Here is a 22,058-nt window from a genome sequence, read left to right on the forward strand (position 1 = left end):
GACTCCTGACACACAAAGAATGAAAAAACAAAACTACGGACAACACTTAAACTGCAAAAACCACCAAAACGATGTTGTATTGTATGAAGTCTTGAGGACGCAGGTAATGATGCATTCATTGACACCTTTGTCTTTACATGCTATAGCAGGGACAGACTCCTGTGTAAAAGTAGGAGACAAATGAAAACTTTTGAAAGCTTTTGCTGAAAATAAGGAGTCCCAGAAGTCAGCAGAACTTTAAGATGGACACTTGAAATGACATAGCAGCTTAATTAATTTGCTGTAGATTTAGTTTACTGTGGTTTAATTCATGGATTGAAGCCTTGGTGCACTTGAGATGATAAACATGGCAATGTAGCAGTCTGTTTCAGCAGACCAGGGTAGAAAGACATATAAATCATAAACATGAATTTGAGGTGAAAGTTAAGATGAATGTACATACTGTACAGATTCCTGTAGCAGCAGCAAGAAGTGTACCTATGTTCCCCGCTCTGTATGTGACCAGGAGACATCAGGCCTCGTTTTCTTTTTTAAAAAAGAAAGGGTCCTATGTTCCCCGGTCTGTTATTTTTTCCACATTCAGTGCTGAATTCCCCGGAAAATAGGCTTATGTAGACCCTAACACTACCCCCTAACCCTGACCCCTGACCCTGACCCTGACCCTAACCCTAACCGTGACCTCTAGCCCTAACAAAATGCTGAATTAAATCTGCGAAGGCCGAGGCTTATGCGACCGAGGAACATCAGACCCAGGGAACACAGGGATGACCTCCAGAAGGGGGTAGCTGCAGTAGCAGTAGCACTGCTACATTACGTGATTCCAGTTGGTTACATGAACTTGAATTTTTAGTTGTGTATTTAAAGAATGTATTGTTGGGTTTCTACCTGTGCAATGAAGAAACATATGACGTGTATATATTTAATGTGATGAATAAATTAATGAATCAAAGTTAAGTAATTCGATTTTTTAATATACTCATTGTTTATTTTGCATCGTTTATATGGCATTTTGTATACTTTGTGTTTAAGTTTACTCTTTTATTTGAACCTAAATCTGATCCTGAGCGTCGGATTCTGCGGTTTCTGAGGGCACCTGAATGCCTCAGTGGTATGAACTGGATGGGGCGTGGCCTCTCTGTCTGTGGCCCCGCCCACGATACGCAGCGCTGAGCTTCATGAAGCTCCACAGGGTTTCACCGGAAACGAGGAAACTGGGCCTTCAAACCTGTGCTTCAAACATGAAAATACAAAATAGACCAAGACTTCTCTCTTTTAATGCAGCTTTCACAGCACTTGTGTAGAAAAGAAGGAGGAATAAAAAATACCGTTTAGTACATAGACAATAAACTCTTAGCTAAATAAATATATATGAATCAGAATCAGAAATACATTAATAATAAATTGTTTTTGTTGCAAACTCCAGCTGTACAAAACATATTTAACATAACATTTATTTGTAAAAATAGAAATATGAAACAGTATATATATTAGAAAGTAAAACAATAAACAGTAAACAATAAACTCTTAGTTAAATATATATACAGTAAAGATAAGAATACAATTTAAATGAATTTCACAGAAAATGAAATCAAATAAGCTAAGTGTAGAGAAGAGTATGGAGGATAAATAAAGATGAACAGAGATGAATGAATGAATGAGTGAATTTATTTATTTTGGTATATATCAAGCTTATATAAACGAAAGGGTGACCCCTACCGCTTTTACCTTAAAAAATACCTATAAATACAAAAGGATCAGATCACAGATATTTGAAACTGATCAGTACATTTACATTTCTGATCACACCCAAATAAAGAATAGTGCACAGTGCATAACCCAAAATAGAGCAAAATCATTAAACTTAGTTTTCCATACTGTAACGAGAAATGATGTCATTCTTATAAAGTCTTTTAAAGCCAACTAGAGTACATTTCATCTCATCTCATCTTCATCCGCTTATCCGGGGTCGGGTCGCGGGGCCAGCAGCTTTAGCAGGGGACCCTAAACTTCCCTTTCCCGGGCCACATTAACCAGCTCTAACTGGGGGATCCTGAGGCGTTCCCAGGCCAGTGTGGAGATATAATCTCTCCACCTGGTCCTGGGTCTTCCCCGAGGCCTCCTCCCAGCTGGACGTGCCTGGAACACCTCCCTAGGGAGGCGCCCAGGGGGCATCCTTACTAAATGCCCGAACCACCTCAACTGGCTCCTTTCAACGCAAAGGAACAGCGGCTCTACTCCGAGTTCCTCACGGATGGCTGAACTTCTCACCCTATCTCTAAGGGAGAACAAAAAGAACAAGAGCAATTAACATTTATTCATTCATTCAAATCACAAAGTGTAAATAAAAGTAACAGTGGATAAGAAATGTAATTCAATACACATTAGGAAAACAACTTCTCTTTGGTTGCGGGCTTTTACTTTGAAGGACATTTCACAAGAAGTCGCGTTGTTTTATCGGGCTTCACTGCGGCTGCGCAGAAGAGCGAGCTCCACCGCCTGCTCCCTGTGTGTTTCCACTGTTGTTCAAAGCTAAAGGAGAACAAACTGAGCTCCCCAGGGTTTAATGGAAAACAGATTGAATATCTGCTGATAGATAAACCCGGAGGAGGAGGAAGAGGAGGAGGAGAAGAAGAAGAGCTGCTGAGGAGAAGGAGGGACACGGGAGGAGAGGAGGAGAAGAGGACAGGGAGAAGAATCGGGACAGTATAATGCTGCGGATTTAACGGAAAGGTAAGAAAATCCGCCGGATCGATACTGATTTCTGATCGATCCCAAAGTTGTCGATACCGGGTGGATGGAGGCTGAGGGGAGAGGAGGTTAGACCCGCCGCAGCAGCAGCAGCACACAACTGCTGAATGTAGGTCATTGTGTCTGTGGGCCGAGCCGAACCAAGCCGAGACAAACCGAGCCGGGCCGGGCTGTCCTGCTGCTGCAGCCAGGCCGCAGGCTGAGGAGGAGGAGGAGGAGGAGGGTGGTGATGAAGAAGATGAAGCCCTGCAGCAGGATTGACTGGTGCTGCAGGAACCACGCTCATTTATTATCAACACAGATACAAAAGGGTTCTTACTGGTGCTGGGAAACATTGGGGTTTTCAACGGGGAAGTGCTAAAAGTGCCTGAAATGCAGCTTATATAGGAGCTATATATATATAAGTCTACTTACAAACAGATGACACACTTAACACATGCATCTCTCATTTGAGCCTTCTGTAGAAACAGGATTTTAGTTGTTTAAAGCACAATAACATTCATCTAATGTGATGCAGAAGTACAATAATCAGTGTACTGTTTGTACTCTATGTATATATGGCATCTACCACAGCTGTAAGGTGCTGGAAAAGCTTGAAACTGCGCCTTCAAATGCTGGAAAAGTGCTTTATTTTCACTTTGGAAAAGTCGCAGGTACCCCCACACTGCTATTACTACTAGGATGTTTCTAATGAGGATAATAATAATAACATTTCTATCAAATAATTAAAGTGTAGCAGAGTACAAACACAAATGATACATTTATTAACATGTTTAATAAAAGTATCTATTAAAACAAATCAAATAGTAAAATACCAAAGCCCGTGAATATTGGGTTTCTTGATTTTTTCCCCTCTATAATGATTTTCTGACTACAAAAGCAACAAGTTAAGTTAAACTTAACACATTTTAAATTTATTTAAAAGTTGTAAAGCTAAAAGAATCTGCTTCATCAGGACTGTGCGTGTAGTTTGTTCAGATTTCCCCGTAAATCAACTGTTATCAGATTTGAATTGATAAATCCTGGTTGGTGCATGTGACAACTTGTTGAGATCCCTACTCACTTACCTTTTATGTGAAATAACCAGATTTGTTGACTTGGCTTTGGTTTTTAGGGTAAAATTAGTAAAAAAGAAGCATCGATACATGAAGTTAACACTAAACGCACACGATCCAAGGCCAGGGACACAACATTACCCCAAACGAAAACCATAAATATAGAGATACGTCTTTAATTTGGGCCCCGTTATGACACGTCCATGTGACAAAAGAAGTGTCAGGACACGATTAAGAACATTTTCGAGCCTGAGAATACGACTGTATATAGTATAAAGTATAAATACACTATAGATACACACATTCTATAATAAAGCAAAAGTGGAAACAGTGTAATTAAAGCAGTTTTAAAGTACAGTTCAGTGCATGGATCAAAGTGTGGTTCACCAGCTGCTGTGTCCTAAATTATCAGCAGTGCATGATTCATACTAATAATCACAAAAGACAATGAAAACAGCAAATGAACAGTAAAACTGAAAGAGTGATTCGCCTTTTTAGGGGGAAATACGCTGATTCACTTTGTTGTTGAGAGATGAGAAGATACCACTCTCATGAAGCTGGGGCAACAAGGTGGTTCACTTAGCATAAAGAATGGTAACGGGGGGGAAAGGCTAACCTAATCTATCATTTAATGATGAAACAATGAAAACAATGTTCATTTAAAGCAGCAAAGTGCAGAAAGAGAGAGAGGGTTGGAACAAACACAGATGTTAAACCAACATCTGTGTTGAGATGTTCACTGTTGGACACAGAAAACCCATTTCTGTGTTGGTTTCCAGTTCACACTACAGCTGCACCAAATGACAACCAACGGACAGAAATACAAACGCACTGATTTACTGGCTGTCATCGAACACACACTGATGAAACAGACAGTGAGTCACAGACGGAGGTGAATGTGAAGCCAAGAATCAGAAACGGCAGTTGAGAGAAAACACTTTTGGAAACCGCCGAGCCGTCCCCGTAATAATCACATAGCACTTCAGCCACGTCCGTAGTGTGTCTGTGCTGCTGCGGTGTTTAATGGTGACCCAGTAGTAGTTGATTTAATACGACTGTCACACACGTTGACGCACAGTGTTTGTCCTCTGAGCACTGAGGTAGTTTACAAAGCTGTGAGATCATGTCTGAGGCCTGTCACCAGGATATTAAACCTAGATACAACACTAATATAAAAAACGATACTTGATATCTCTTGCAATATCACAGCAAAGGGGGAAAAAATAGGATATTACACAGGGCTGATGCAGAATCTATTTGTGCCTGTGCCCCCAGTCACGTGGTGGGTTCGCTGCTGGGGAGAATGCCACAACAGCCACAGGTTATGGAACAGCGGGTTTTCTTCCCCGCTGTTTCATCCGTGCAGCCTTGGGTTGAAAATCGAACCGTAGTCGGCACTTTTGATAGGATCCGATGGATAATTAACTATAGCCAGTTAGACATCGTGATAGAAATGATAAAGAAAATACATACAACGTTATTTTTATACTGTTTTGATGGTATATGTGTGGTCACTTCACTGGGCGATATGATGATTAAAACCAAAACTACAGTATTCAAATATATTCCTTCAGGTGTTTCAGCATTTTCAGAGAGTTATGTTGTTATTGTCAGTAAAGGCGACATAAACGGGTATGACGATATCTCGATGTGTGACTTCATCACAGACATTGTATCGCTTTGAACACAGGGGTGTCAAAAAAGTATCAATACTTTTGACAACCCAACCTGGAACCAGTGTCTGAGGTCGTGGACGTGTCTTACAGGAGTAAAACTTAGAGCGACTGAAACTTCGGTGCACATATGAGCACGTGAATGTCATTTTAAGGTAGCCCTGGAAAAAAACTGTGAACCAAATCCGTAACGTATTGTGCGCGTGTGTGTCTACAGATGTCCAACAGTAGCGCGGAAGCGACCGGCATGCTCCCCATCCTCAAGAAGAAACTGGCGTTTCTGTCAGGTAAAACACACACACACACACACACACACACACACACACACACACACACACACACACACACACACACACACACACACACACACACACACACACACACACACACACACACACACACACCATGACACAGTATGTCTGCATGTGAGGACTGCACAGTCTTAGTTGGTGCAGTTTGGTTTAAGGAACATTTTTTGATACCAGTAAGATTCTGCTTACCGGTCCAATTCTTTATGGATTCCTTCATTGATTCCTGATCGGTTTCCTGTGGGTAAAAAAGGCCGGCCATCACAGGTTTTCAGTGTCAATTAACTAATTGTTTTATTTGTCTGAGTCTGAGCATAGTGTAGACGAAATGAGAGAATATTTGACAGCTTTCTTTTTAAGTTTCCAGGGTTTTTAAAGTCAAAATCTGCTCTGCATGCCTGCGTGGTGCTAATGTTTCTTCCTCCTCGCCATGACTTCATGAGAATTAACTCTGTTGTGCACAATCAGAGTCACCATAACTGTTTTTGACAACTCCTTCTTGTTCCAGGAGATCAGACGTATGAGTCTGATGTCATTGTTTAACAATGTGCAACTGTCAGGAAAACATGCCGGCATTGAACTAAAGAATTGATAATGTCCGAGGCAAATTTGTTCCCGGTTCTTTATTACCATCCCTAGTTTGGTGAGTAATCTGAACTGGTCTGTATCTCTTTAGGGGGCAAAGACCGGCGCAGTGGTCTGATCCTGACCATCCCTCTCAGTTCAGATCAGACCAGCATGGAGGAGCTCAGCGCCACACTGGACTACCTGCTCAGCATCCCCAGGTATGTTTGGAGTTATGTCGTCTATGAAGCACCTGCTACATCTCTACTTTGTATCTTGGCTCCGGTGTCTGAATCCAGCGTTTTCAGCCGTACCGTAAAAGGCTTAAAGGATGATGCCGGTTTATTACAACATGGATCTCATCATGGTGGTCTGAATTTATAAGACAACCCCCTCCCCTTCCAACAGCTGTTTTTGGAGGATACATTTTCAGATTAGTCATGTCGGAAAAGTTATCCCGAGCTATTACCGGAGAGTCTCATGTCAGAAGGATTTTCTCCGGGTGCTTTCCGAGGCTTTGACCTTCTCTGACAGCGGTACTTTTTGTTAGCTTAACAGATGATTCAGCCTCTGTTTGATTTCTGCAGTACAGATGTTGGCAGATGCTTGCAACTCGTTATTACTTGTCAGGAATGTTTTTCCCTTCAAAATGCATCAAGGTTACAATCGACTCATAATGCAACACTGGTGTTACAGTCTCTCCTGCAGCGAGTGCATACTTGCCCTTTTTATTCTAATACAATGGAGCCAATACCATATTTTCACTTTGTATTTTTGGATGTGGTTTGTATTAGTTACGTATGATAACAGTGATCCAAGAGCACCGCAGCGTGTTGTACTCGCCGAGGGGACCACGCGTTGCTGTCAGGGCACCGCAGCTGTGCAACAACCTGCCTGAGGAACTCCGGCTTGCTGCAACACTATCTATTTTAAATAACCTTTGAAGAAAGTATAATTTATGTATAATTTCTCCTTTCACGATGAGGTTCATCTTTTTATTCTTCACTGTTGAGTTGCACTGTACTTTATTATCAACGCTTAGAACAGGGTACAGTGTAATCATCCTAGTTTATTCCTGTTTTCCCTTAAAGTAACCTGGTTATTCATTGTTGTGTTTAATGTTGTGAAACACTCTGTAATGCTGGTCCGACAGTTTGGAACAAGCAACCTCAGTTTATATTTTTAAGAAACGGTACAAAACATATTTAATATATATATATATTGCTTTTTAATTCGTTTCCACATTCATTTTATCCATTTTAACTTCTACTGTTATTCTCGTTTTATGGCTTTTATGTCTTAAACTTGTTTTTAGCATTATCAACTTGTTTTTACTATTACTATTTTATCTTTTCCGACTTCATATATTTATTAATTTTGCTCTTTTTTCACTCTGTTTTATGCTTGTGTTGCTGATTTCTTTTTACTTTGCACTTTGATGCATTTTATGTCATGAAAGGTGCTCAATAGAAATTCTTCATTCAGTATTATTATACAAATAATCTTTATTACTTGATTATCATGAATGATAGAAATGTTATCCCAAAGAACAAATATTAGACTCACGTAATGAACTTGAATCATCCATGAAAAGAAAACGTTATTGTGTTTTAAAGTCTGTTAGAGTTTGGAAGTTTTGGCTATAAAACAGAATTGCGTTCTGAAGCTAACCTCTGAATTGGAAACTAATCTCTCCAATTTAAACAACCGGACATGAATGCACCGCTCTGACACTTCTGAGCCGTCTTAACATTCATCTTAATTAACACGCTGATTGTGGAAAAGAAGGAATACAACAAACTGTGAGTGTATATCGGTGTATGTTGTTAATAGTTTGAGTTGTATATTTGTCTTCTAAACGGTTTCCTCTCTCTCTTAGTGAGAAGTGTAAGGCTCGGGGTTTCACCGTCATCGTGGACGGACGGAAGTCTCAGTGGAACATCGTGAAGACTGTGGTGCTCATGTTGCAGGTAAAGAAATATTACGGGTCCCCATAATGACATGAGTGACTTTAATTACTTTGTCAGGGTGTTTTAAAAGCTGAGGATGATGATGACGATGATGTTTTTGATGCTGTTTCAGAATGTGATTCCGGCCGAGGTGTCGCTGGTCTGCGTGGTGAAGCCAGATGAATTCTGGGATAAGAAGGTCACACACTTCTGCTTCTGGAAGGAGAAAGACCGCCTGGGCTTTGAGGTGAGTCCCTCAGCTGACGACTGAAATTATTTTGGGATCAGAGGTCTTTAAAGATCATTTTAACTCAGTTTGCCGAGCCTTGATTATTTAGAACGGACAGGAAATGGGGTGACAGAGAGAGGGGTAGATATGCAGCAAAGGGCCCCAGGTCGGAGTCCAACTTGTGGCTGCTGCCTCGAGGACCTTCAGCCTCTTTACATGGGGCAGCTGCTTCAACCACTCAGCCACCGGGTGCCCCAGAATTAGAGGTCTTTGTGGTTTTAAAAAAAATTTGTACCTGACATTAAAAAGGCTTATTTTTGTCAAGTGTCAAGGTTCAAGTTTAATGTATTATGGTCGTTTTATATTATGATCTTGCTGCGGTGCATATGTGGTATTGAACAGTATAAAACTATTGATACTTTTGACAACTTAAGCACTCATTATGATCTCTTTTGAATGTTAACCTCTATTGTTTAAGTGGGTGTTGTGTGTCTGGTCTACCTTTGCGCCTCTTTTCCCTATATAGTATTCAGTAGTTTCATATTGTTGACTGGTTATCCCGTTATGTCTAAAGGCAAAAGTCTTTATATCTGATCTGAACCAGAACCAGTTTGAAGAGCCCGGTTTTTCTTCTACCTTTGAAATAACTTCAGAGACAACCAAGCTGTGTGTATTTCCAGTTTTTGCTCTTGTGAGGACATTTCTGCCCAAAACTCACAAAAACACACACATACACACTTGAATTACTGAAGCACTGTTATTATTGTAGTACTGTTATCTGATATCACACAGAAAGAGGCTGAGCCAGTTGTGATAACCTTGAGGATCATTAACTGTCCTGAATGCTGCTGGAAACCTGAGCCAAGGTCGATTGTCTCTCTGTCTGTGTGTCTGTGTGTGTCTTTGTGTGTCTCTGTATGTGTGAGAGTGTGTGAGAGTGTGTGAGAGTGTGATTTTCGGCCAACCTCCTCCTCCTCTATTACAACAGATGGTTTTACTGACGGATCGGCAATCCCTGTGACCCAGATTTCGGCAGCCGTGTTGGCTCCGTGGTTGTTGCCACGGTAACTAGAGCAAGTTGGTGGGTGTGTAGCAACTTGAAAGTTGTTGCAGATAAAAATAGATAATCCATCAGAGTGTTTAGATAACATTATTTTTAAGTCAAAGTGCAGTTCATCATTGTGTGCTGAGAGCAGAGACTGTCCCTGATGGTGCGTTCAAGGACACTCTGACATTTGAGAGCTTGGATCATGAACATTGCGTTGCATGATTGTTTACATGCTTTCATAAATTATGTGCGGGGATTGAGTTTGTCAATTATTCACTTTATTTTAACACACATACACACACACACACACACACACACACACACACACACACACACACACACACACACACACACACACACACACACACACACACACACACACACACATACACACATAGTTGCTGGAAGGGAGATTGAGATTCCAGTGACTGTTGAAATGTGACTCATCTAAACTATGGAGTTTGTGTGTGGATTTCACAGTGGGGTGTGTGTCATACAGCTGCTCTGAAGCCAGACCTAACATTTAAACACACACACACACACACTCTCACACACTCTCACACACAACGAGAGTTGCGTCCAATTTCTCTGAGAGCATCTGCTGCAGTGACAGCTGGAAGAACAACTCAGGACCAGCTGTCTGGCTGTCCAGGTTTATTTGTAAAGCAGTTTATTCATCCAAGTGCAGTCCAGAGTGCCTTAATGGGTTATAATATGAAAGGATAAAACAAGTAGGTTGTACACACAGACACAAATTTGATAAATGTCTAAATGTTTGGCTAAACTTAGAACGGTGTTTTGTTAAACCTCAGATCAGCTGTTAGTGAACACTGAACACTCTATATCCAGACTTAGAAAGCGCTCTGGGAGGCTGAAGAAGTCTGTCTTGTGATCCATTATCAGTTTGATTCTTCAGCGCTGACTGCAGTGATTCCCCAAGAAAACAAGAGACTATAATTATGTCTTCCCAGAACGCCCGTCCTCGAATACTGAATCAACCAATAGCGGGGCACCAGAGGTAATGTGCCTGTGCTGTGCTTTTCCATTCGTCTAACGTGGATCCTCATCTCCCTCATGACTCTTCCTCCAAGCGGGGAGAGATTTATGAGGATGAAGGAACTGTATTTCACACACAGGACGCTCAACTGTGATATATGTGTAGAAAAAGGAAAGTTTTAAACAGTTTTAAAGTAAATACCTGGTGCAGCAGTAATGGGTAGATATTAATACACTACGATAAAGCTGGGCGATAATTCAATATGATAATTAATTGTCTTTCAATGAAAGTGTATTGCGATGAAACCAGATATTGAGATACAAAATGACGTCATCCACTTTAAAAATAACAAGCACATTAAGATGAAGAAGAATTCCTTTATTAGTCCCATGAATGGGGAAATTCAAGACACACACATGCACAGATAGGACCTATATACATGCAACCAATGGAGAGATGTTAGAGCGAGGGGGCTTATAGTGACCGGCGCCCCGAGCAGTTGGGGGTTCAGTGCCTTGCTCAACAGCACCTCGACAGTGCCCAGGAGATGAACTGGCACCTCTCCAGCCACCAGTTCACACTCCATTCATGGTCCACACAGGGACTCAAACCAGCAACCCTCCGGTTCCCAGCCCAGCCACCTATGGACTGAGCTACTACCGCCCCTAACTCAAATTTGCTTCATGTAATTACTCTGTATTTGTGTGAATGCATGTAGCAGTCACCGTATAGCTGAAAAAATCTATTCTTTTTCCCTATTATGTTAATTTTGCACTAAAGTTAAATTGTCCAAAATAGACTTTACCATGTGGTTATTTCATAAACTATTTATTTATTGAATTACCAGAAAAAATGCTATATCATGGTATATATCGTTATCAAGATATGAAATGATATGAGATTTTGACCACACCGTCCAGCCTACACTACAATAGATACAATATGAACTGTGTGAGTTGAATACATTACAGGCTGAGATTATACGGCTAATAATAACTGTGACTGTACAGCTGTTAAGACGTGATTGGACGTCCCGCACATCTTCTAATTTAATCACCTAAACAATATTACCAGTTGTTGAAGCCTCAATTGGTGCTGATTTTATTTGCCCTTAAGCTGCAATAAACACATTCTGATCAAAGGCGTGCTGCCGTCCAGGAAATAACTCAGGATGCACCTGTGGTTCCGCTCTTTTTACCCCTCGTTTCCTCCGGGACACATTTTTCCTCCCTTATCGCCGACCTCGGTCAGTTTTTTGGGTCACTGGCTGGAGGGCAGAGAAGCGAGGAAACACAATTTGTGGAATGAAAAGCAACCATTGTCTCGATTATGTCTACCCATCATTGAATATCTTGTATCCAACATTACGGCTGCTTCAATATATTGAAACATGCAAGAAGAAAAGCTTATAAAATGATGTTTTACACAGGCAAAGTCATGTCAACAGTATCAGTACATGGTGTGCTGAGAGAATCATCTGAGGAGGTTACATAAGAGGAGCCACTGGTTGTGTTTTTACAAAAGATAGAACACAGGGATCTACCTGCAAGTAAACCATTTCCATAAAAAAGGTTATACATTTAGGGTAAGTTTGACATTTTCATGGTTCGTCATTGTTCTTCAAACCCTTGTGTTTCACAGCTGATTATATAATACACAGTAAGAGTCACACTAACCATGAACATTTGAAGGATAATTTGATGACATCGTTTGTAGTGAAATCATATAAATATATATATTTTTTTTTTTACACATCTTTTTATTGAATATTCTGTCACAAACAACAACATTTCATGCATACACTGTTGCAAAAAAGTAAAAAGAGACTTGTGGAAGACCAACAATTATCTGTACACAATAAAAAGAGGGGGGCATCTAGTCACTCTCTGGGTGGATGGTGGTTCTATCTAAATACTCTAAGAAGGGCTGTGAAATCATATTTTGATATATCGTGATACACAATAACTTCATCTAAACTGATAATAACAAGCACATACTAGCTTCCCATTTGTGTGTGAATATTTTGATTTCATATTTTGCACTAAAGTTCTTAATTAAATGAGGAAAGACTCAGTATTTTTCATTTGTATGTAAGTATTTTTAATATATAAATTAATACACAAAAATAGGCTTTACCATGTGGTTATTTCATATGGACTGTTTACTTATTGAATTACCAGAGAACGTGCTATATGCTGATATATATCATTATCGAGTTAAGAAAGTATTCATATCGGGATAGAAGATTACTTACGTCTCTTTTACACCCGAAGATCCAAATGTTGCTGTTGTCTGTGCTTCCTGTCAGGTGATCCTGGTTTCGGCCAATAAGTTGACTCGTTACATTGAGCCCTGTCAGCTGACGGACGACTTTGGAGGAAGTCTGGACTACGACCACAACGACTGGCTCAACAAGAGACTGGTCAGTATTTTATTTTGAATACATTCACATTCGGTGTGTGGTAACCTGGTGCCGTGTCTGAGCGTGGTTGTTTTCTATGTTGTTAGGTCTTTGAAAAGTTCACCAAGGAGTCGACGTCACTGCTGGACGAGCTGTCCATCATCAACGACAGTGACAAGGGCAGCACGGTGGACAAGGAGAAGTAAGCACTCGCACACACACACACACAGATTAACATGTACTAACAGTAGACAGATGAAATCCAGAGCTGTGTGTCTCTCCGTCCTCTGCAGATCAGCTGACTGCGCCCTCTTGCCGTCCTTTGACCCTGAGACTGTCCTTCAGACCGGTAAATATCATCTCCGCTCACTTAAGCCCCTTTCCAACATGCACGTCAGTTTATTAAAGTGATGGCAAGTTTACATGTTACCAATTCAGATACCACCCGCACCCCACAGCACAACAGGGAAACACAAAGAGGACATTTTTTACTCAAAAGACCTTAACTTCCACTTGATTTGTCCAACTCAGACTGCTGAAGCTTCGTTTTTACTTCGGATGAATGTTTAATACATTTTTTCCTCCATCACTCGCAACCAAAACGCATTCGGAATAAATCCTTTAATGAGCAGTTTGAACAGAAGGAATGATTAGAGCAAGCAAAACCACTTTCAATGTTCAAATGGGCTCCTGACTGATGTTTTAGGACAGACCTGAAAAAATGTGCACCTACCCTTTAATTTCACTACATTATGCATCATCTTCTGTGCACAAAGGAAATAAAAACACTTCAATCAACTATGAAAGTGGCAGATTTTTCTCATGTTAAAGGAGTGTTTCCCCTCGCAGTGCAATGCAGGAAAAATTAAAGCTCATACAGTCAAAATGATAAACCAACCAGCACCCTACGTTTTTGCGTATTGTGTACACAACTACTCTCACTTGTGACTGAAAGAACTGTGGATCCAAGCAGCCAAAGTAACTCTCCTTGTCAGGGCCTTTGGACTCGCCCTGACTTGCAGGGTGTAGGTGGAGAGCAGGAGAAGTCTTAGTCACTTACTACTGAGACCTGAAGCTAAATAGACACTCGGGATGGATGGATGGATGAATGATGGATGGATGAATGATGGATGGATGGCTGCGTTCATTGTACTGAGCAGCCTGTGTCTGTGTGTTGGAAAGAGGTGAAAGGAGTCTTTGTTTGTGGTACCACCCTCCTCCCTCTACCAGCTCCTTTCATAATAGAACAGCATGTACATAAACACTGATGATTGTTTCAGATGCTTTTCAACAGTCTTTTAAATCTCAACTCCCCCCCCCCCCTGTCTGTTTGCAGGTCATGAGCTGCTGTCGGAGCTGCAGCAGCGTCGTTTTAACGGCTCAGAGGGAGGTGGAGGAGGACAGGGAGGTGAGGAAGCAGCTGTCATCCATCTCAGGTGTCAACTGTGCTGCTCCGGCTCAGACAGATGACCATTCAGTTGTTTCAGAGAACTAGGCAGACTACTACAGTGTGGTGCAGTGTATGAGGGTTCTGCGGAGACTGCTTGAGTTCTAGGAACACATTAAGGCTGAAGGGTTTGCGTTATCTTTGAGCATGTAGTTGTCTTTTTCATGATAAGGCAAGCTGTTTGAAGAAAAAACGCTCCCAAAAAGGAACATAACCTGCACTTTTTTGTACACAAGACAATAAATAAGGCGTCCTGGACATAACCCCCTCATGTCTGCTACCTGACCTCTCTTTGACCTCTGACCCCTGACCCCCAGGTCCAGCCTGGTGTCCCATGGAGGAGGAGCTGCTGGCTCAGCCTCAGGTGATGAAGCTGCTGGACTCGCTCAGGGAGCAGTACACCAGATACCAGGAGCTCTGCAGGCAGCGAAACAAACGCACCCAGCTGGACGAGATCCACGCCAAAGTCATGCAGGTAACGGACACGTGTGAAACAGGTGTGTGGGCAGCGGAGAGCCCGTGTCTCCGTCTGTAACTGATGTGTCATCATGCCGTTTGTAAACTCTGTTTGGCTTCACTTCCTGTATTGGCCAGTATCCAGAGTTTCTTCAACCTTGGGGATGATTCATGGTTTTGGTTGTTTTTGTTTTCTGCAAATTGTAGCAAAACTAAAACATGACTGAGGCAATAATGGTAGGTGGATTCTCTTTTTTTTTTAAACCTTTTAGACTGAGCCAGACTAGTTGTTTCCCCCCTGTGTCCGGTCTATGCTTCACATACGTAGACAAACCCATGTGCAAAGTGCCCCGGATGTAGATCCCTATTTAGCCATAATGGCCGTTCTAGGCGGCTACTTTCTGTGTTTACTTTGAGCTAGACTTAGAGACAAGTGTTGTGAAATTGTAGCGTATTTGGGAGGAGGAGGCTCCTGTAACTTGTCTGGATATATGTTGTTATGCATGAGTCCTCTTTTCCCCAAATCTCTACAACAGACTAGTCCAAGCCACAATCGAACAAACAATTATGCTAAATACGCTAGAATTGGATTAAAACAGAATTTTCCTTTCAGCTAAGTTAGCCGGCTGCTGGCTGAAGCAGGACGTGATCTTGTCATCCAACTCTCTTCAAAAAGGCGTATAAGAGTATTTCCCAAATGTCGTACTATTCCTTTTACTGGGGTTACTGCTCCTCATACACCTTTTTAGACTCTAGTTTATAGTATCAATGTGTAAATGTATCCTCCACACGTCCACTACTGTCTAAACATTGTATACATTATCTGCTACAGTATTAACCTCCTCAGTCTTCAAAAGTCTTCTGCCCTGATTCTTTTATCCTCCAGTCTTTGACCTTTAACCTTTAGAAACAGTGCCAGTGGGCAGCACTTCAGTAGAAGTATAGACTCTGCTGTGTTTAGTGGGGCTCCTGCAGCCGCAGGGGCTGATGGGTAACACCACTTTCTTGGAGTTGAGCCTGGCGTTGCTATGGGAACGGCAGCATGTTGGTCGCTAGTCTGGAGGATTTAAGGGTCGGGGGGTTGGCCTAGTTCTGGATCGAAGTGTGTGTGTGTGTGTGTCTGTGTGTTAGCTCTTTAAGGCATCACTGACCTGATAAATACAATTAAATCATGATACTGACACACACATCTGGGGAGACTGTTCCAGATGTTTCTTCACTATATAGTCCTGTGGTGATTATTTCAATTTCAACTCATAACAAAATCATAATCATTGTATATGATTAAGGAGACAAACACGCGCCCTTAAGAGACAAACATGGTAAACAGACTTGTAGTTATATAACGCCTTTCTAGTCCTCTGACCACTCAAGGCGCTTTTACACTTGTCACATTGATCCACAAAGTCATACACTGATGATGATGCAGAGCCCATAATCTCATCTTTTTTTTGTAGAATATAAGTGTCCACAAATCATGAGGTCACCACCAACCAAGGCACACTCGCAGAATTTCCACAAGTAACTCTAATTTACATTGTAAATATAGTGGAAAATACAAATATTTTTAATCAGATAATTCAATAAAACAAATAAATGATTGAAAAATCATAAAAACAATGATTTTTTTTTTCTTTCTTGGGAAATTCATACACTCCTTTCTGACTTTATCTGTGGAATTATATTTTAAAGGGACGCTCAACCCATTTTACACGTGAAGTCATCACGGATCAGATTTGAGACTTCACATTTCGATTACAAAATTGGGACGTGGAGTTTCGAAGATTGAGAGAGAGAGTGTTGCATTTTGGGAAATTTAGGATCCGGTGTTTCTTTGGAACTTAACTCATAGTGCAGATTTTCTTTTGTCTCCTCCAACTTGATGAAAGAGTTAAAGTAAATCACTGGAATGCAACTTTTGAGTTCTGCTTTGAGCTGGTAAATATAAATGTCACCTTTTCTATTTCAGTTGGCTTGACTGTAACCTTTAAATATATTTATGGAAAACATGAAGTGGAAAAATTGATTTTGATATTAACTAATATTATTGACAGTGACAATCAAAGAAAAGGATATGATGTGATGTGATGTGGGGTTGGATGGCATCTGAACTCTGCCACAGAGACCAGTAGAGCATGAGAGCCCTCTGCTGGTCGCTCTGCTTCACTGCCGCTCTGAGACTTCCTAGTGATCCTCACAAACAACATCCCAGCAGACATTTTGACATGTCACAGTAGGAAAAGCACTGGTGTAAATAATAAAATGAATCATTGCTGAATCAAGTCAAATGAGCTGCTTCAGTGTCAGGAGGCTGGTTCTGTGCAGTTTGGGTCACTGTCGCTCCACCTGCTGTTAGTGGTGCATACGCCTGAATTTGGAGCTCTGTGACTGGCTGTTTTTTATCCTAATGCAAAGTCTGTATATTTTGTGTTCTCTCTCTTTATCTCAGGTGGTCACCTGGCTGCAGGGTCCAGGTTCAGAGCTGTTGAAGACTCAGCAGGCAATCGGGGACTCGATGCGAGCGGCTCAGGCCCTCCAGCAGAAACACGAGGAGATCGAGAGCCAGCACAGTGTAATGCAACACACTGAACACACTAATTATTACCAATTTTAGAAACTTCTCTCAGTTTACTGCAATACAATTCAACATCACCATACACCAAAAGTATAATCAACACCATTAAACCATCATTATGGGAGTATTTATTACAGGACGGTTGCATTAGTATGTATTAGTTTGAGCTTAGTGTATGTTCTGTTTTGTGTCACTGCACTATGGGGAACAGAGCCATTTTAGTTACACTGGTGGTAAATGTAAGCGCTTAGCTGATTGTGTGTGTGTGTGTGTGCGCAGGAATGGTTTGCGGTGTACGTTGAGTTGAACCAGCAGATCGCTGCCTTGCTCAGTGCCGGGGAGGAGGAGGAGGTGGTGGAGCTGAAGGCGCTGCAGCAGCAGCTGAGCGACGTCTGCTACCAACAGGCCGCTCAGCTGGAGGGCCGACAGAACGTCCTGCAGGCAGCGCAGGGCTTCCACAGCACCACACAGGAGGTAACGCAAACACACTCGCGCGCACACACACACACACACACACACACACACACACACACACACACACACACACACACACACACACACACACACACACACACACACGCAAACACACGCACACACACACACACACACGCACGCACACTGTATAAGCTGCTGTTTGTACTAGATAATCAGAATGGTAACAGCTGTGTTAAAAAAAAGTTTACATCTTTGGGTCCAGTACATGTTTAGCCTAGCTAAGCACAAGAACACACAATAGGTTTTCTTGGACTTTTAGCAGATCTCTCGGAGATAAATTGATGGATTAACTGTTGGTCTGTTCACAAACTAAAACCCCAACTTTACAGACGAATTGTGGGCAAATAGCAAGAAAATGAGTGTCTGTGATTTATTCTGAGCAATTAAAGCTCTGTGTCCGTCCCTGCAGTTGTCCCAGCTGCTGGACGGTCTACTGGGCATGCTCTGTGCTGACGTCGCTCCATCTGATGGAGCTTCAATTCAGCAGAACCTCAAACTGTTGGAGGAGAAGCTGCAGACTGTCGGTTTGTGCACTCAATGATAACTCCTCCTCTAAAATGGTGATGTTTATAACGTGATATTGTTTTTGCGTTTATTAAGTATGTACATCTACATCTTACGTGCAGAGGCAGGTCTCGCTTCTCTGCGTCAGAAGGGGGGGTTGTTAATGGAGCAGATGTGCGGCCAGCCGTCGTGGCCTCTGGAGGAAACGGAGAGTCCAGCTGGAGAACAGCAGGACAACGTTCAGCAAATCCAGTCGGTGATGGAGGAGATGCAGCTCCGCAAGCAGAGGTCAGCAGGGCACCACATGCGGCTTCTTTCTCGTAACATGATACTTAGTTTTAAGATAAAATGTTTCTCTACTACTGCATTAGATTTCAGCAACTGGAGACAATACTTTTTTAAAAATACTGCAGCCTCTAAAGGGCGGTACCAGCACTTTACACTGTTAGGATATGTGATGAAGCTGTGTGTGTGTGCAGGTGTGAGGACATGGTGGATGTGAGGAGGCTGAAGATGCTTCAGATGGTCCAACTGTTCAAATGTGAAGAAGACGCTTTACAGGTAGGACAAACAACAACACAAACACACACACACACAAACACACAACAATACTTCCTGTATTAATGAGACAATGTGTGTGTGTGTGTGTTCAGGCAGTAGAGTGGCTTGGCGAGCTGTTGGACGCCCTGTTGAAGACCCACGTCAGGCTGGGCGACGAGTCTCAGGAGACCAGGACCATGTTGGACAAACACAGGAAGTTTGTGGACGTCGCTCAGGTGAGACACTTCCAGACTGCTCATACTCATACAGCTAGCATGGCTAAAAATGTAAAACTGTCAACTTTAAGAGATGGAAAAAGGATAAGATAATGCTGAAAATTATAACAGACTGGCAATAACTCCTGTCTCATCCTTCAGAGCACCTATGATTACGGCCGTCAGCTGCTGCAGGCGACCGTCGTCCTCTGTCAGTCTCTGCGCTGTACGACGCGTTCATCCGGAGACACTCTGCCGAGACTCAACCGGGTCTGGAAACAGTTCAGCGTCAGCGCCGAGGAGAGACAACAAAGACTGGAGCTGGCTCTGAACTTTCACACCGCCGCAGAGAGGGTGAGACAGCCGGAGAGAGACCTCACTGTTTTATTATGTGTCAGGTGCTGCAGCAGCAGTAAAAATGTCAACGGGGCATTTATTGGAGGGCTTGTGCAGTAGAAACAGCTGACGAGCTCTGCTTACCATGGACCATTGCAGATACACAGCCATTGAAAGTATACATTTATAAGTATAAGCATACATGTTTTACTGTTTCAGGTGTTACAGCAGGAATGTGTGGACCCAGAGTCTCTGGATGAAGTCGACTCTACGGGGAAAACTCTGCTGGACAGACTGACCATGCCTGTTATCTTCCCTGATGGGTACGTATACACACACACACACACACGAGGGTCGGACCATATTCACCATCTCTTTTACGTTCTTTTTCCTGGTCTCTTAGTCTCTTAACAGTGTCTGTCTGCTGTTTGATGCTAAGCAGGTAGTGCGCAGTGGGTTTATCAGAGCTTTATAACGGGAAACAGCAGCCTTGCTGGAGCCAAAACGATAATATGAGAGCAGTGAGAGCGAACCAAAACAGAACATTTGTGGGTTGTGAAACCAAAACAATGAGTTGAAAGCTACTTAAAACAGAGTGCCCTTTTAGCTGAAGGACTACAGGTCCTTCGTTGCATGTCATACCCGTCTCCCTCCCTGTGTTTCCTGTCCGCGTCTTGGCAATGGACCATCCAATATAGACGCAAATGTGTGGCAGGAAGTGAGGACCCATGTTTTGGCTGTAATAAATGCGAGTTCACAAAAACACACAGACTTCATACAGTATAACACATTCCTAACTAGAATTGTTGTTGTTTCAGGACCGAGCAGTACTTCGGGAGTCCCAGCGACACGGCAGCTGCAGCGGAGGCTGTCAGGGAGCGCCTCCTTCTGGTGGAGGAGCGACGGCTGCAGCTGCAGGAGGTTGGGCTTCATAATGAGGAGGAGGAGGAGGTGGTGTTAAACGGGCAGGAGGCACGGCTGGATGTAATCGGAGAGGAACTGAGTGAGAAAGAGGATCAAGATGATGATGATGATGATGATGATGAGGAGGAGGCGAGGCAGCAGGATGAAGACTTGGAGAGGGGGACACAGGACTGCTAATCGATCCCTGATGAGGTTAAACCGAGCCGTCTTAATGAAGCTCGTTAAAGGAAGGGCTGCTGATTAACTTCATCCAAACCTCTGATCGGTTGCTTCTGTCTCCCTGCAGCAGTAGGTCATCCTTATGTCTGCTGTAACTTTATATTAAGACTGTTTTCCATCAGCCTTCCTGAAGAGGATTAACATTCACCGCTCAGCAGAAACTGTGGGAGCTTAACAACCGTCTGCTCTGGAACAACAGCGCCCTCTAACTGCTTTTCTGCCATTAAGCCATCCAGCAGATTTCACTAATGTACAATACTGGAATTATTAATGAATTAATATTCATATCTCTGGATGTTCTGTTGAAGACGATCGACTGTACAATAATCAGTTTGGCTGAAGAATACGTATGTACAGCTAACACCACCTCCTCTTTCCCAGCATGCCTTTTGTTCACCCAAGTGGGTAGAGCTTCCACGGTGTTACCGAGATTTCTGTCTGTGCCTCCTCCGAATTCTCCCCTTTCTTGCCTCCTTTTGTATCCCTCCTCTAACAGAAGACAAACTTCGTGTCCTGTACAGGAAGGGCGGAGCTACAGTATATCAGGTGTGCCGAAAGCCTGAACCTGTACATTTCTCCTATAGACTGTTGGAGCTTCCCTAACTCTGGGACGGACGTGGAACTCTCTAAGATGGAAAAAATCTCCTTATTGACCATAACTGAAAAATACAAGACTGTTTGTATAGCAACTTGAGAAGAGAAGTCAACTACAAGTCCCAAAGAGCATCGCAAAACATCTATATCGTTACACCACTTATTTCCTCCAAATCTCTGTAGTAACTTAAAGCTTACTATCGCGGATGCCAGTTCAGTGAAAGGAATAACCACAAGTTGCACTCGTAACTCATGCAAGGTATCATAGCGGTAGCAATAAGGTGGATCTTTTTAGGTGCTACATAAAGATTTGACCAAATAAAAACAAAAGTTGATGATAAATAGATTTCTTTAAATCCGTTTTAGAACATCAATTGAACTGATGGGATGTTTCTTAGTGACACAGTGTGTGTAACATTAATAAATCCATGATGCTTGACATGATGTTTCAAGGACCCAGGGGCTCCGACCACTTGGCTGCTCTAAAGAAAACCCTCTGCCTTCATGATGGAAATCAAACCCACGCAACGTGTTCCAGACTGACTGAATAGGACAGATTCCGTTTTCTATTTATTTGACTTTTTTCTTGCAGACCTTGCTGTGATTGGTTGGTATTTTTGACCAATAATTGCTGCTGTAAGTGTAACCGCTAAATACTGCGTCTTGCTCTCTGTCCTCTCCGTGTCTATCCAATAATATATATATGACATTAGTTTGACATCATCCTCTAAATAAAGAAGCGTTTTGAAGTTTAAAGGTGTTTTGGTTTTTTTGTCTGCAA

General features: G+C 42.3%; 1 protein-coding gene across 1 annotated transcript; it reads left to right on the plus strand.

The window, feature by feature from the left end:
• The first annotated feature begins 2,530 nt into the window (after positions 1 to 2,530).
• sestd1 (SEC14 and spectrin domains 1) lies at positions 2,531 to 22,011 on the plus strand. The gene is made up of 19 exons (XM_083921000.1): positions 2,531 to 2,730; positions 5,694 to 5,763; positions 6,461 to 6,569; positions 8,228 to 8,318; positions 8,431 to 8,544; positions 12,880 to 12,993; positions 13,080 to 13,174; positions 13,266 to 13,321; positions 14,309 to 14,380; positions 14,737 to 14,894; positions 17,325 to 17,447; positions 17,730 to 17,924; positions 18,355 to 18,469; positions 18,572 to 18,737; positions 18,929 to 19,010; positions 19,103 to 19,225; positions 19,367 to 19,558; positions 19,760 to 19,863; positions 20,359 to 22,011. Exons 2-19 carry the CDS (start codon positions 5,694 to 5,696, stop codon positions 20,639 to 20,641), a joined length of 2,262 nt encoding a protein of 753 aa, XP_083777126.1. The 5' UTR covers positions 2,531 to 2,730; the 3' UTR covers positions 20,642 to 22,011.
• Positions 22,012 to 22,058: the final 47 nt, after the last annotated feature.

This window comes from Echiichthys vipera (assembly GCF_963691815.1).
Source record: "Echiichthys vipera genome assembly, chromosome: 10".
NCBI lineage: Eukaryota > Metazoa > Chordata > Actinopteri > Perciformes > Trachinidae > Echiichthys > Echiichthys vipera.